Source organism: Mytilus edulis, chromosome 10, assembly GCF_963676685.1.
Source record: "Mytilus edulis chromosome 10, xbMytEdul2.2, whole genome shotgun sequence".
In the NCBI taxonomy this organism is placed as follows: Eukaryota; Metazoa; Mollusca; class Bivalvia; order Mytilida; family Mytilidae; genus Mytilus; species Mytilus edulis.
Window position 1 is genome coordinate 61,060,821 of NC_092353.1, and position 17,521 is coordinate 61,078,341.

Below are 17,521 nucleotides of genomic sequence, written 5' to 3' on the forward strand. Positions count from 1 at the left end.
CATGTAAACATGCGCAATTATATTATGTAACATGAACGTTCATTGAAATCCTGTTTGAGGTTGAAACAAGGTGAGCTGTTGCTAAAAACGTAACAAAAACAAATCAAGATATGTAATTAATCATATTATAATAACATGTAATATCCATCAATCACTCCCTTATAACAAAGATGATGTTTTGCTTTGCTACCGCATAATTTAACAAATGTGGTGGTCCTCTGCATCCTTTGGTATTTACCTGTTTGTAGAACGTAGAATGTATATGAACATGTACAATGATTTGATCATCCTATATGTAATACACATTGTTTTGGTGAGGAAAGTCCTTTCTTTTCAATATATGTGTATGGACAAATTACTTTGGATATGATTCGTTTACTAAGTTTTATAGATTTATGATATTCATATACGCTCATCAGAAAACAATTTACCCAAATGACACAAAAATCACAACAAAAGATACCTAGACGTTAACATTAGAGAAAATGTAAAGCCCTCACGAATCGAATCAATTGAATAAATAAAATAAACACTATAGTCTTTAAGAATAGCATACAATGATATAAGCTTAAGATTTTATAAGGTGGAATAACCTCGATGTTTCATACTTTGTACTAGTATATAGATGCCTTATGTTATGAAGTTTCCGTCTGTCAAATGTTCATCGTCTTTGACCTCTTTTTCATGGTTCAGTGACTACTTGAAAAAAATTAAGAGTTTTTGTAATATTAATTTCTTTCTTATTATTGGTACTAGTAATATGATAACTATATTTGGTATGTGCGTACCTTCTAAGGTCATCATGCTTGTCAGACAGTTTTCATCCGACCTCGACCTCATTTCATGGATCAGTAAACAATATTAAGTTTTCGTGGTCAAGTCCATAACCCAGATACTTTAAGCAATATGTCTACTATATTTGGTGTATGGAATAATTGTAAGGTGTACATGTCCAACTGGCAGTTGTCATCTGAACTGACTTTATTTTCATGTTTCAGTGGTTAAAGTTAGTTATTGTGTTTTGGTCTTTTTTTATACTTAATTCGATAGGTCAACTATATTTGGCGTATGAAAATATTTTACGATGCACCTGTCAATATGCCAGGTTTTATTTGACCTTGACTTCATTTTCACGGTTAATTGCTCAGTGTTTTATATTTTAGTCAGTTTTTCTAAAACTAAAACTATAAGCAATAGGTCAACTATATTTGGTGTAAAGAATGATTGTAGGTGTATATGTCTGTCTGGAAGGTATCATCTGACCTTGACCTCATTTTCATGGTTCATTGGTCAATGTTAAGTTTTCATGGTAATGTTTGTTTCTTAGCTACTAAAAGCAATATGTCAGCTATATTTAATGCATAGATTGATTGTAAGGTGTACATGTCTGTTTGGCATGGTTCACCAGACCTTGACCTCATTTTCATGGTTCATTGGTCAATGTTGATTTTTTCTGATTAAGTTTGTTTCTAAGAAATTAAAAGCATAGATCAACTATATTTGGTGTATTGAATGATTGTAAGGTGTACATGTATTTAGGGTTTGGTTTATCTGTTGCCACGATGCCACAGAAGCAGGGGTTTGAAACCCGCTAAGGGAAGAACAAAAACTAGCTAATGCTAATTTGCAGATATTAAATATGAATTTCAGATGATGTAAATAAAATATGTATAACTTCGATGTAAATAAACGTGTGGAATTTTACCGTGTCTAAAAAAGACAGTCAATATTATTATTATTCGATGCGAAAATTCTTTGTGGTCAAATATATTACATGTATAGAGTGTTCCAGTCAATGACCTGAGATATCAATTGTCATCAATTTTCGTCTTTAAAAACAATGCTTACGTCATTATTTCGAATACAAAATTAACATAAATAATGTCACTAATGGAAGGCTAGGTTTAGTATTTTTTTTCTGAGAGGTATATATATACAAGGAAATTATCACTTTTAGTAATAGTCTTAATTATTACATCGAATAAGGAGTATTTACCTATAAATGTAAGTTTGATGATATAACTCATGAATAACATTTGCATATTTATATGTAATGTAAATAACTATATACATAAAGCATACTTATAATTCTATAATCAAATTAACATTATTTTTCTACGTTTCGCTTATTTAATAATTGTTACCAAAACTTGTAATTTATGATTCACATTATTCTATTTAATTGTTTTTCTTCTATTTAATAATCGGCAGTTTGATATCAATAAAGACATATTTAGTAAAAAATATAAAATCATATTTTTTTTAAATGTAGCAACACTATATTTAAACGAGGCAATGCAAAAGCAAACGAGTCTAGTTTTTCTTCTCGTCATGTTTTTATTTTTATTTTTCAGAACTTACCATGCGCTGCAGAAGTATTTTAGTTATTCTGATACTGGTTTCTATTAGCGATGCGTGGCTTTTCCGTCGTAATAAAAGTGTATGTATAAATTAAGATGTAAAAGGGGGAAAGAATGCACTGTATGCAATGATCACTTTAATACTATAGACAGCACCACAATCAAAGTGTGCGAAAGGCATCTGATGTGTCTTTTGGCATTCTTGACGAATTGATCATGGCAAATAATTTTTGATGATATATATTTTCGTTTTGGCAGGTGACAGCTAGTTACTCTGTATACTACATTATCATGCAGACAATCTAGTCAAACAAACAATTTCTTATATCTAGGTAAATCTGGATGTAACGATATCTGGAGAATATATTGTTATTTTTTTTTCTGTACAAAACATATACTTAAATAAGACATCATCGTAAAACATTATTCCCGTTTTTAACAACAAATACAATTATCTTATTTTTAGAAATCTAGTGGATCAGGAGGATCAAATGTTAAAAGGGTAAGTAAATGTTAATAATGCTACACAATATATTTATAGAATGATGGAAGCCAAATTCTATTTATGTTTGAGGTTACAACATGTACAAATTACAAAATGTAACATCATGCAAGGCCTGTTGTCGCTAAGACTATTTAACGTTAAAGCGTATGATAGTTATCATCGGTCGTTGTTTCAATTATTTTCGAAACTCAAAAGACGAATTTAGTTTGTTAACATTTTATTATGAAAAGATTATTTGTTATGCATGTTATGTGCATCTTAAGCCGCAATTTATAAGATAATCGGCAAAGAAAACATTACCTCAAGATTTCAACTATTGCTCTCAATTAAAATTCTCAAGGGGTATAAAAATGGCTACAGGTAGTTTACATACTTGAGTTGTTTATTGCAAAACTGATATGCAAATATACACATTTGAAATAGTAGATTACGTCTATTAATAAACTTTTCACTGCACAAATTTCGATTTAAAACTTTTTTATTGTGAGATATCTGTTTGCAGGGGGAATATATACCGAGTAATCCGTGATTCAGTACTAGCTTTATTTAAAAGATTTTCAGTCAAGTAACTGTAGTGTACTTCATTGCTAAAACCTCCGTCAGGTTGACTTTGGATAGGTCGTTCTGTTTAGGCACTTTAGATTCAAGACTTTCGAACGATGTTTTTTTGTAATTCTAACTTTTGGGTTTCAACAGTGCCTGTTTAGAACTAATTCAGAGACATTATCGCGCGCACGAAAATCGGTATATTACTGCTCTGCGCAATTACATATGAATTTTAAAGTTCAAAGGACATATACATGCGAATTAAAGTTAAACAGAAACAAAACATCTGGAAACCCAGTTTTTAGTTCCACGATATCGTATTGTTTGTCAATTTTTTTTGTCATGGCGGCAAGTGTTTTTCAATATAAATTCCATATAAGAGTTTTCATTATTTTTCATTCAAATTGAATTTTTATTTACAGCTCCACCATGATATGAACAAGAAAGGTCTTACAAAACTGTACAATAGCAAAGTCACGAAAGTTGAAAGTTATTCAAGGTATGTTATATATTAAGGCAAATAAAAGGATATTATACCTTTTGTAGTAACTGTCACTATACCAAACAACGGAATGAAACTAGTAAAATAGTTTAAAAAACAACCCTTTCTGAACTCTATACAACTAAAATGCTTATATTGCGGGTTTGGTTGTTTTTTACTGTACGGTATTTCTGATAAGTGCCTATGTCATTATCGAAACCCTTTGGCCTGTGCTGCTAGATGACATTGAATCTATCTTCAGCGCATATGAAAATAAGGTTTGATTGCCAATGAGACAATTATCCATCGACCTTGACTACCCATGAGGGTCTTGCACAGTCGGAAAGGTCAAACCAAGTGGATATTAGCAATTACAGGCAACAGTACGACCTTAAATAATGGGGAAAAGCCTGAATTATCTATTTGGGTTTTTTTTTTTGCAATGCAGGCGACATTATGCTTTCTATCGAGCAACCATTTTTCAGCAGCAGACCAAAATTACAACAGGTTGTCTTTGTCGACAGTGCTTGCAATAACCGTTCTTATTTATGTGTTGTTTTATTTTTGCTCCTGATAAATATGCTAAGATAACAATAACATTGATCATAAAAACAACGTTTTGATAGTTCACAGCAACCATTTTCCTTGTAGCTCCACGGAAAATAATACAACGAGTCAGAGTTTTGAAACAAAACAAAATAAATGGGTGAGACAAAGGACAAATTTAGAAATGTTTTTCTATCTATGAACGCCATGTTTTGAGCATTACTAATTGGTTGAACTAAGACTTTGTAATCCCATTTGCTGAAAGTTGAATCGTTACAGAGACAACACTGACAACTGATTCTTTGTTCAATAAAAACTCCATTTATTGACTATTTGTTAACTTAGTTATATGACTTATATATATTTTCAGTAAAACTTATGTAATCATTTTTTCCAGACCATTGAGCGGATTTTTTGGGAAAATTGGAATAAAACATACTGGAGTTGTAGCTACTACTAAAAATGGTGGCAAGTTTCTGGTCCACAAAGGCCCTGGTTATGGGAAGTCTTCAAGTACAGTCGTCGTCAATGCCAAACATATGTCAAACAAGTAAGAATTTGTATTCTTTATTTATCATATGTCATTTGCTTATTTTCAATAAATGTGATTTATTACCACCATTGTTGTTTTGATTATCGATATTATTTTAATTAGTTCATGTCGCTTTTTGTTTATTGTTTCAATTCCGAATGCTACCCATCTCCGTATCTGTATACGTAACATGGATGGTGCCTTCAGTGGAACAGAACCTGCTTACACTTTCAGGGCCCCCGAGTTCACTTCCGGTATTTATAGGTCACGTATTGCTATTTTTTGGTTTTATATGCGTAATATTAAGTAATGTTGTTTGTCTATTCGTCATTTCTCCTTGTGGTCATGTTGGTTGTTTATTAGATTTTATTTTACTTATTGATTAATCACTGTACCTTGGTATCTCCTTTCTATTTCACCCGACTTCTCTTTATAATTCAAATAGATTCCTAAAAAACAAACTTATTAGATTTTGGTGAAATATTTTATTTGCTGATTTTTATTGATGTTGCTGCTTAATGGCTTTAATTCATATCTCATGATCATATGTGTACTTACTTTTTGTGGACAATAAACACAAACCAAAATAACTCGCGGCAGATATATAGAAGACTGTTGTATACAATGAGTCTAAATGATCTACGAAACAACATATCTTTTAACATGTTTAAAATTTTAGAATACCACACATTGGTGTGGTTTACAGATATTTGTTATTCCGCTAACCACACATTTAAAAGATTAATACACAATCATATTACACGCTCAATCCCCTGCATAATAGTACACTCTTTCATTGATTATGAATGAAATGCTATGTTGTTGTTTCAGATTTAATACCAACTATTTTGATTTTTCGTAATCCGAAAAAGATCCATCGGCGGATGTACCAATTTTACTGCAACACATTCAATAACAATGCTTTGTATTTCAGATGGACAAAAACAGGAGAAAAAACAGCATCTGGTGGAAAAACAATTTCTGATGTCATGAAGGATGGCTTTGTCAACAAAAAGTATGGATTTCTTCCAAACCAAAAAATATGTTGGGGTGCTTCTAAGAATATAATGAAAAATGCGGATCGACAAAAGCGAAGTTGTTAGAATATCACTTGAACATATTGAATTGTTTCTTTTTTGTATGCATGATATATTTTATATTTAAATCTTTTTAAACATGTAAAATATAACTATTTAGATAAGTACTCTAAAATCTTTTTGCTAAGACGTGTTTTATACAAAGATGTAGAGGTAACGTAAGTATATTTGTATAATCTTGGTATCTATGATGAGTTCATTTAGGTAAATCTAATGCTCATATACTGTTTGCCAAAAGACATGTTTAGAAATACCAAGTCAAGTCAAATATTTAAAATATATGAAAAAAAAACATGGTGATATAAGCTACAGAAAATATGCAAGATCTAATATTTTTATTCTATCATAACAATGTCGATATTTAAACGATTTTTATTTTTTTAATTACTTAGGAAAACATCCTCATCTAATGAAGCTTTTTTCTTTATAACCCTTTTCTTATTGACTAGAATGAATTATGCGAACAACCGTGACAGACAAAGAATATGATCTTAATGATCTTAAACATTTAACTTTTACATTAAAGGAAGATGTATGAAATGTTAGTATTTACGTCAAACCCTTGGTCCGTAATGGGACGGTTTTTTTTGTTTGAAGTGCATTGTCGTTATTCTTTACTGTGTACAAATTGTACACGTAATGCATGCTGTTATTGTAATGAATGTTATGCTATGTTTTGTTTATGCTATTATTCTTGTCTTATTATATATTGTGTCGCATAATTTACAAAATAGAGTGCCAAAGTAGAATAAAATATTTATATCTGATCTGGTGTTATCTTATCTATTCTAATCATTTTCATCTTATTCTAAGTCATCGCTAAAATCACCAAAGACCTAGTAGCTATCCCCATTTCGATACAATATACTGAAAATGGACAGGCCACGGATTCGTAAACTACTTTTTGATTTATTGTGAAATTTAATCCCTTACTATAGCAAGGTGAATATAATGAATGTTGCTATTCTGACACAGAGTTGACGTCATAATTATGACCTGCACTTCATTGTCTTACATAAATGGTTTATCATAATGACGATGTTGGGTTGACGTTTACCAGGAATTTTAAACAAGATACTCTTATGTCAGAACTTTCAAAGTTTCGACCAGCATACAATATTGTCCAAATAAAATAATTATATATTAACGGTACCAATGTTTCTGCACAAGATGCGAAGATCGACAATCAATATCACTGTTTTAGAAGCATTCACTTCTGGTTTGCTCAGATATTGTTGTCAATGTAATGGAATTACATAAGAAGATGCAAGTCAGGAATATGACCGTTGTTTGCCATTCGTTTAATGTGTTTGAGCTTTTATTTTGTTTTTTGATACGCGCTCTACGTTTTGAATCACTTGGAGTTAGGTACTTTTAAAATTTTGTTTCGTTGCTTTTCTTATATATATGAACATCAGAAAGTGCAAGCACGATAGAAGTAAAACAAACAGTTTAATTTCTGACATATGCAGCTTGGTCCGATAAAAACCGTCTACACTTATTGAAAAAATAATATTCTCACAATTCAAGATTGTTTGTTGTCCCAAGCCGTCTCATGGTGCATCTGAATAATTATCTTTACATGATTTACAACACAATATTTTCATTGAAGAATGTTTTGTATTGCGAACAATAAGGAAAACTATTTTTTAAATACCACACAAAACACATGCACATCAATAAAAAGCATTTAGATACAATTTTCTATAAATGTCAAAATAACAATGAAATTCTTACATTTGATTAGGATGCTGACACATTCTTCGTGTCTTTTATAAGTAGCAGTTAATCTGCTTCCGTGTCTAGGTAGCTAACGTCGTAAATTGTCACCAGCAGTGTATTTTATTGAAATTTTCGCTAATTTTGTCACTTCATTGTTTACACTCCAAAAGACAAGATTGCTTGTAATTTGTCATCAGATTTTGTTTGCAGTCACGTCTAGTAAAATAGTGTTCGTTTGGATCCTGAACGTCATACAAGTTAGTGCAAGAAATCAGTCCTCTTTTATGTTTTTCGTCATTTTGTAAAGCAATTATCGAGCTTGTCAGTCAATGTCTTTTTAACTGAGATAACAGTTCGTTAAAAAAATTGTGAGCTGTGAGATCATAAGTGCGCGTAATGGTTCTGATCATGATCCCATTTGACAATGCCCCATTATTTATTTATGTTACTCTCCGTTCAAAGGAGTTGTTTTTACGGTGATTGTAAGATTGAAAGTTAAAAATATGATAACTTCGAGCTTTTATTAGCATCCGGCCTTTCGGCTCAATAATTGATTTTTTCCATTGAATATCATCAGCTCGTCACAATTCATTTCTATCAATTTGTTATTCCATGCTCTTTGTAATTTACTCTACGATATGTTGTTTATTTCATTCTTGAATGACGTACAGTGACCTATACAGTTGTTCATATCCTTGTTCTTTATCCAATGAAAAATTTCATATAAATACCAAAGTATGCCGTTACTGAATGTGTATGCTTCAAAGTTATTAACATTAAGTATGCAATGTAAAGAATTAAGTGTTTGAAAATGTTTTTAAGATGAGCAATATCCCATTACTTAATAAGCCTCTCAACTAACAACTTTTACCAAGTACCTTGTATTGAAGTTGCGGATCATGTGAATAGAAACCAATTTTGGTAGTCAAAGACATCCTGGTTTAATACATACTAAAACAGAGCAAGGCTATCTTAAGATAACATCAGACCTTATAACGATCAGATGTATATGCACAAAACGCGCTTATTGTTATAGATTTATTGTTAATGAGCTGTTCCTTTTTTTTGTTATGACTTTCAAAATAGAAATTTAACAACGGTAAGATAACATTAAAAAGATAATTATAATAAATAGTTTTCAATCGTTCGACAGAAAATTCTCCGTGGTGGTCCGTTTTCGAAAAGCAAGTAGTTGTTATGTTTGATGTAAAAGATAGGATATTGAAAATAAATTTATGTCACAGAACATAAAAAAAAAACACTTCCTTAAAGACCAGGGCTAGGGTATACAATGGAGACGATCTAAGAAATATGGATATATTTGAGGCAGAGTTTAGGTCTATGGAGGCTGAATATTACTCTTGATAAATAAACTCATCATAGATACCAGGATTAAATTTTGTAGTTCAGGTGTAATACCACCAAATCATGGTACGTCACATCCGGTTGTATACGAAAGTAGGTCGAAAAAAATATTCCCTTGAATTTGACAGTTGTAGGTAATTAATCCTACATTTTATTGCAGTAAAACCATTTCTGTGTCATAAACATATGTCTTGGGTATTTCAAAACACCATTATTTTTTATTTGGGATTTTGGGATTTCTATAGAAAATGTTGTAACCTTGAGGTTACATGGTGACTAAACCTTGTACACAGATAAAATAAGGGGAGAGATTTGATTGGTTAACTTCCAATGATGGTTATTTTATTATATGCAATGAAATGTTATGTGAATTTTCTTCTATAGAACTGGACAGGATAAAACTTTACTCATGCCAAGTATTTCTTTATTTGAAACAAGGATAAATTCTGTACATTGTTTTGAAAGTGCAAATTTAACAAAGACTAATAGGCGAAAATCAATGGTGGTATTACACCTTCAGGTTTAAAGTTTGTATTTACGCCAGACGTGCGTTTTGTCTACAAATGATTTCATCAGTGACGCTTGAATCCCAAAAAAAATTAAAAAGGCTCCAAAAAGTATGAAGTTGAAGAGCATTGGGGACCAAAATTCTTAAAAGTTTGCCTAAAACAGCTCAGGTAATTTATTCCTTCGGTAAAATAGTCTTAGTTAGTATTTTAGAAATTCAAAAGTTTTGTAAAAAGTTAATTTATAAATATGAACATATCAATGATAATTCATGTCAGCATAAAAGTGCTGACTACTGGGCTGGTGATACCCTTGGGGAATTACATTTGTAAAACTTCACTAGCAGTGGCATCGACCCAGTGGTTGTAAATAGACTTATCATAGATATCACGATTAAACTTTGATAAGATTGGTTCCGCACATTTCGTTGCTATCATTGTGTCAATAAACTTATTATAGATATTAGAATTGAAATTATTATTTCAGACGCGCGTTTTATCCACTAAAGAACCATCAATGACGCACGAATCATAAAAATTAAAAATGTCAAATAAAGTACGAATTTGAAGAGCACTGAGGATCTCTGCTGTATGTCCTCGGGGGAATTGCTAGCCCCGTTTTTTTGTCATAGCACGATTACAGAGATACTTGTTGTTAGGAATGTAGTTATATATTATGAATTAAGGAAATGAATATTGCTCGTGTATAAGTCTGAATCCTGTCTCTTAGTTTTTCATAATCTATTTCATTTTCTAATTGTTTAAACTTTTTTCAACGATTTTATTTCGATTAATATTTCCAAATATCGTTGACTCAAGAATTACTCCAGAGACATTAATTATTGAAACGTGTAAAATCTGGTACAGCAAATTTTGTACCGTTTATGTCATTTTGATCGCTGTTGCTTTACAAAAAAGCAGTCTTTCAACTGGGAACACATTATCACTGGTTTTATTGTTTTTTTTAACATAGATCAAGAGGTAGTCATTTCTAGTTTGAATTGTTTATATTTTGTTAGGTCGGGGATTTTTATAGCCTGCTATGCGCTATATATATTGTAATGTCGTGGATTATTATAGCCTGCCATGCGGTATATATTTTGTAATGTCGTAGATTATTATAGCCTGCTGTGCGTATATATTTTGTAATGTCATGGAGTATTATAGCCTGCTATGCGGTATATAGCATATACTCGTGGCTAAAGGATCTACTACTGGCATCTACGTCATTTGGTCTGTGGTCGAAAATTGCTTCTAGGCAATCATACCACATCTTTATGTCGTTTGTATAATTCGGATGTACTGCATATATGTAACCATTTTTATAAATAACGACAAAAGTAGTGTACCGCTATTCACAAGACATTCATCAATTGAGAGTAAACGTATCCGTGTTACAAACCAAAAATGGGAGGAAGAGGATAACAACGGAAGACCAGAAACACTGAAGTTCAACAAACACAAATTCCAATGTAACATACATAGGAACGAACTATTTAAAAACAACTGTCACATTCCTGGCTTGGTACATTACAGTTTTAGAAAACAAAAACCAATGGTGGTTTCGTGGCTAGCTAAACCTCCCGCTTATATAAAAATGTAAAAAAAAATACCGTTGAAATGACAAAAAGTATGTCACTGAAACTTGAATACTTTGAATAGTTAGGATTATAATTTAATACGCCAGACGCGCAGTTGTCTACATTAGACTCATCGGTGACGCTCATATCAAAATATTTATAAAGCCAAACAAGTACAAAGTTGAAGAGCATTGAGGATCTTTGAAACTATCTTATGCATATGGTGTATTTATCTTAGTTAACTTGTTTGAAGTAAACATCTATGGAAACTTCAATTCACTACAATGATCAGCGCATGAATTTTTCTACTTTTTTTTGGTGGCGCAATCTATATCGAAATGAAAATTAAACATTTTCCAATCAAATAACTACGAATTATAAGTTCGCTCATTTTTTGTACCTTGCTCTGTAATTTTTATCTAAATAACTTTTTGAGAAATGGACATCAGGAAACTACTGATAACTAAACTTTATAAAAATTACAATTCGTTCTTTAATTAACATACTTAGGGATAAGAAGAGCAGGTGAATATGGTTAATTAAAAACATATATTATTTCTCATAAATGAATTGCACAAACAACAAGTTGTAAGCACTTAATGAGTTCATTGGTGTTGAAATAATGTCCGTTTTGCTAAACTTCCTCATTGTAAACGCCGAATCCCTCCCAAAGATGAACAATTTTCCATAAATGGTTTCTTCAATTATATTGACACGTGTATTTGAAGTGTTTCCCCCTGATGTATATATACATGATATATAAAGATAAGTTTTTCGAAGACGCCTCAACAACCGAAACATTATAATTATATGAGTTGAAGGTAAGTGCATGCATTTTTTTATTTATTTCCATATATACAAATGTATATGTATAGTTTTAATTTTATGTATTCAGTTGTGGTTGCTTTATTTTTTTTGTAATTATTTTTTCACAGCATATTAAGCTTGACGACTGTTTTTGCAGCATTACAAATTTGGTAAGAGTATTTTACAATTTTCTATAACTGTTTTTGGAAGAAGACAGTTACAAAGCTACCAAAAGAATAGTGGAGTATGAACCGAACGATAACGCTGCACGGAGTGTATAGGGACATAATACCAATAATGTTTTATTTGGCTCAAGACAAGTTAAGGAGGTGGGGATGAATATCAACCTAAGGATAAACAAAAGATGGTTGCGAAGTTATTTTTAAAGTTTTTGTATCCTTTCGTGATTGAGGTAACAGCTATAACATCTCATTCTCAAAATGTCTGATTTTTATACACCATATTTTTTATTAAATATTAATTATAATACACAACAACTCTGTTTAGATTATTTAGTTTTGTTTTTCAGAACAAAGCAAATCAATCAAAGTTATAAGTTATGCGGTGCACGCTCCAATTAGTTTTGCTTGTAATGGTTTGTAAATAGTTATCAAAAGTACCAGGATTATAATTTTATACGCCAGACGCGCGTTTCGTCTACATAAGACTCATCAGTGACGCTCAGATCAAAATAGTTAAAAAGCCAAACAAATACAAAGTTGAAGAGCATTGAGGACCCAAAATTCCAAAAAGTTGTGCCAAATACGGCTAAGGTAATCTACTCCTGGGGTAAGAAAATCCTTAGTTTTTCAAAAAATTCAAAGTTTTGTAAACAGTAAATTTATAAAAATGACCATCTAATTGATATTGTACACTGATGCCTGTTTTAGAAGCGACATACGTATGATTATGTAAAGTACGATACAATACTAGTATGACACTTTTTAAAAACTACAATATGTTTGTCATGTGTAAGGTTTCCTGAAGAAAACACACTTTCTATTTTTACAACTGTTTTATAAACGGTTGCATTGTTCAATCAACTTTTTTATGCTCACGTGTACAGCTGCCGGAGACCTCTTTGTCAAACTTGTTTGCATATTAAGATACGCAGTTATTTTACTATTGCTTATTCTGGGAACAACGTTTTTGTGTAGCCGAAATATGAAAATTTGTTAGAAATTATTATAAATTAAGGAATGTATCTCCCTCATGCAAAGCTCTGATTCCTTTCATGGATTTGGCTATACTTTTTAGGACCTTTTAGATTATAGCTCTTCATCTTTTATATAAGCTTTGGATTTCAAATATTTTGGCCACGAGCATCACTGAAGAGACATGTATTGTCAAAATGCGCATCTGGTGCAGGAAAATTGGTACCGTTAATTTTATGAAACTTCTGTTGAAAATGTCAATAAGTAAAGAAAGCTTCAGATTGATTAAACATTTTACATTCATTATCACTGAATGATATAAGAACTAAAGACACTAGTAGCCGTAGGTTTATTAAGATAGCAGAAAAAATTATGGGTTAAAAAATGTCAAAAAAAGTTTCACTTTCTCTTTTATTATGAACTTACCGATGCAGAAAATACATTACATTCAATCTTATAAATCCGAGGCCACGTTACCAACCTACCATTTACAACAACAGAATTCAAACAGCAAATAGCAATTAAGTTTGAATAAGTTACGTTAATAAAGGACTGATAGTGCATCCTTCCCGAAAATAACTTTAATTATTTATATTGTACAAATGTGGTGTGGAACACAAAATCATAATAAAACGATTTAACTCGAACTAGAGATCCTGATACTACAAAATTATTTTTGGCCGGTTCGTTTCTGGCATCCAATGTATACCCAATGCATACGGAGCAACACGTTTACGTTCGTTTCTAAAAAAACCGGAATATACCGGAATACATCGTTTTACTTTGACCGACGATTCATTTCCAAGATGGCGGCAGAGTTATACTTGTGATTACATTTGACGAAGAAAACCAATATTTTTGGGATACGGGATTTTAATATTCTTATAAAAAACTCACAAATGTCATATATATATATATACCAAAGACCTACAAATTTAAAACTTCCAATCATTTTCACAGAATCAGTACTGCGATTGTATATAACGAAATAAAATCCACACAAAAATAGCTAGCCGGCTACCTGAGATCAATTTGAATGGGAATATCGTTGAAATCTACAATAAATATGAAAAGGTTGGGAATGCATGTACCTTCAATGTAACACACAACCCCTCTTTAACATATACATATAGAAAAAATGCAATAAAGTACCTCGAGGAACTATATTTCGCTTTAAAACACGTCAAAACCACAAAACACACAAGTGGTGACACAATAGCGTTGCAATCGACCACTACGTATCAGTTTCTATATTTTGAACCGGTGTAGGTCGACCAAGTGGTCGGTGTACACCTAATAGGTAAAATAACAAACCACATTTTTGTCTCCACAAGACTCGAACTTCCAGAATCTCTGTGATACAAAGCAGGGCTGAGCTTAAACAGTACTTCTTCAGCGTGACCCCCTTTCGGCTGCCTAAGTAGTTACTACTGAAGATAGTCAATTCTTTCGAATATGAATACGGAGTTTAAAATATCAATGTTTCAAGTCGAGTGTCAATGAGTTTTCTCCAAAAAAAAAATCAAGTCTTGCAATTTTTATAAAAAAAACTACAATTGCTTGGTATTTGTAAGGTTTTCTGAAGAAGAAAACACTTTCTTCAATTTGACTACTGTATTAAAAACGATAGCATGGGCAATTTCACCTTTTCAGGCTTACGTGTTCAGCTGCCTTTGACCTCTTTTTCAAACGTTTTTCCCTATAAAGATACGCAATTGTTGTATCATTGCTTAATCTGGCCAAAAAAGTTTTCGTGTAGCAGAAATATGAAACTTAGGTTAAAAATGTCAATCAGTTAAGAAGGCTACAGCATTTTTAATCATTATCACTGCATTATAAAAGACCTCAAAACTCTGTGGCCTTAGGTTTATGAAGAAAATGTGTACCGGAAGGGTAGGCAGATTCTGTTCCATATGAGACTTACGTCGCGTTGTTCATGGTTGGCTAAGAAAAGTTGAGCAGTGAAATTTTGTGATTCCACAATCGAGATAAAAGGATGTGATTGTGGCTACGATAATTGGAACATATTATTCACATATGATACCATTTTATTTCAGGGGTCATCAAGCTCAGGGTCCGGATCGGTAGGTAATACAATATAATCAGTTTTGACAATTAAAAATGAAAAGAGTGAAAAGGGGGAATGAATATCGAAATTATGTTAAAAAGACTCTTCATCGCAAGAGTAAGCCTGAAGTAGGCATTCCACACGATCTCTAAGCATTCTAGCGATAAAATCCTTTAAAAATCAGGTTGAATCAATCGTTTTCTCAATTTTTCCAATTTTTTTGGGGGAGATTTTCTTTAATGAATGGTTAGGGTTAACTTAAATAACATTTTGCAAGTAAAAAGTCTAAGTTGAAGTTATAATGGAGAGAAAACCGTTATCACCCACAAAAAGAAGTGATGCTAAAAATAAATTAAACAAATTTGTCAACATTACAACCGGAAAAATCATATGTAGCATAGTTTATGTTTTGTAATATGTTTTTAGGCGATACAAGTATAAATATTAAACATGCTTGCATCTGCATTTTCGGTTTTGATATGAATAGTTTTTATTTAACATTGTAGTATACCTAGGCCTATGACGAGGAAATAGATGGTTTAAGGAGACTTTACAACAGTCTTTGATTATTTTGTTTTTATCATTAAAACAGAAATTTATTAACTTCATAAAAAAAATACAGACTGTACAATTTCTTTTCAGAAAATGACGCATTACTGAGACAGCACAGAAAGCTAAATCTTGTTCAATTTAAACTGAAAATATTAAGTTTTGATAAGTAACCTTAGTTCTACCGCTCTTAACTATTGCAGTTTAAAAATGAATTAGTTTTTTCAATTTTCAGAGCACTTGAAGGATTCTTTGGGAAAATTTGATTATACCACACTGGAGTTAAAGCTACGACTAACAACGGTGGTAGATATCTGGTACACAAAAGACCTTATCATGGGAAAGTGTCTAGTACAGTTGTTGTTGATGCTAAGAATATGTCAAACAGGTAAAGAATCCTTAATTTTACAATCTCTCATTATTTATTGATCTGGGAAGGTTATTTAAAGAAACTATATTTTACTACCATATTGTCTTATTATTATCTGATATGTAAACTTGATTTATTTGGTGCACTCATGTTGCTGAATTTCTATCTCGTTGTTGTTTATCTTTTAGTTGACTGAAACGTATTGTTGCCAAACATGCTTATTTTAGTTGCAGTACTTAAATCTGGACACTTATCTCTAAAACCATTATCATCTATATTTCTTGAGGTAATACTTAAAGAACATTATAAATTAATAAAAAGAAGAAGATCTGAGGTAAACTGCTCAACACTAATTTACCAAATGTGTTCAAAAGACATTTGACATTCATTAATAAGGTTTCTTGTATGTTGTCCATATGTTTTGTATGAAGTTGGATTTGATTCGGAAAGGGGAGCATGAACCCCTAGATTCCACATCATATAAAAAACGTTTATATAAGATATGGGCTCGGTATGTTTATTAAACCACTTATTTTAAATTTTAAATCATTCGAGTTCAGTATTGTTATGACTTTTTTTCAGATGGTCAAAAGCCGGAGAAAAGCATACAAGCGGAAAAACAATCTCTGATATCATGAAGGATGGTCATGTCGATCGCAAATATGGATTTTTATTAAACAGGAAAGTGTGCTGGCAGTCTTCTAAAAACATAATGGACAAGGCGGGACGCAGAAAAATGCGAGCCTGTCGTAAAACAGTACATAGTTATCAAAGGTACCAGGATTATAATTTAGTAAAACATTCTAACGCATAAATTTTAATAAATTGATTACATCTGTTGATTTAAAATGCCATTGAATGTTTTAGATTGTTTGTAAATAGTCTATGGAAACATGCACAGAAACAAATTTAAATAATGTAAAACTTGGTTTCATATCATCAAGATATTGTAGGTCTTCCAGCGATATACGTATTTAGTATTATATAACCTCCTATACATTTCTAGGAATATTATTGGTTAAAAGCGTCCGCGTGGAGACCGTACATATTACATATTAGGTTAGTAGGGGAACGGGGCTTATTTCAATACACGGTTAGCATGCTCTTCAACTTTGTACTTGTTTGGCTTTATAAATATTTCGATATGAGCGTCACTGATGATTCTTATGTAGACAAAACGCGCGTCTGGCGTACTAAATTATAATCCTGGTACCTTTGATAACTATTAGTAGTGGTGTTACGTCCCTTTATAAATATCCAATATTAGGTCAATGAAAGAAAAATATAAACTTTTTTGTATGAGCCCGAGAAACTGGGGAAGGGCGAAGTTCTA

At 31.7% G+C, this 17,521-nt stretch overlaps 1 protein-coding gene across 1 annotated transcript; it reads left to right on the forward strand.

The window, feature by feature from the left end:
• The first annotated feature begins 1,785 nt into the window (after positions 1-1,785).
• On the forward strand, positions 1,786-6,834 carry LOC139491660 (uncharacterized). Its single transcript, XM_071279451.1, has 6 exons — positions 1,786-2,004; positions 2,355-2,440; positions 2,827-2,862; positions 3,834-3,910; positions 4,836-4,988; positions 5,905-6,834. Exons 2-6 carry the CDS (start codon positions 2,363-2,365, stop codon positions 6,071-6,073), a joined length of 513 nt encoding a protein of 170 aa, XP_071135552.1. The 5' UTR covers positions 1,786-2,004; positions 2,355-2,362; the 3' UTR covers positions 6,074-6,834.
• Positions 6,835-17,521: the final 10,687 nt, after the last annotated feature.

Excerpts from the sequence above, each read along its gene's own strand:
- LOC139491660 (XM_071279451.1), top strand. The coding sequence starts at position 2,363 with ATGCGCTGCAGAAGTATTTTAGTTATTCTGATACTGGTTTCTATTAGC. Across the intron at positions 2,441-2,826 it reads TTTTCCGTCGTAATAAAAGT|AAATCTAGTGGATCAGGAGG; the intron begins GTATGTATAAAT and ends TCTTATTTTTAG. Across the intron at positions 4,989-5,904 it reads GCCAAACATATGTCAAACAA|ATGGACAAAAACAGGAGAAA; the intron begins GTAAGAATTTGT and ends TTTGTATTTCAG.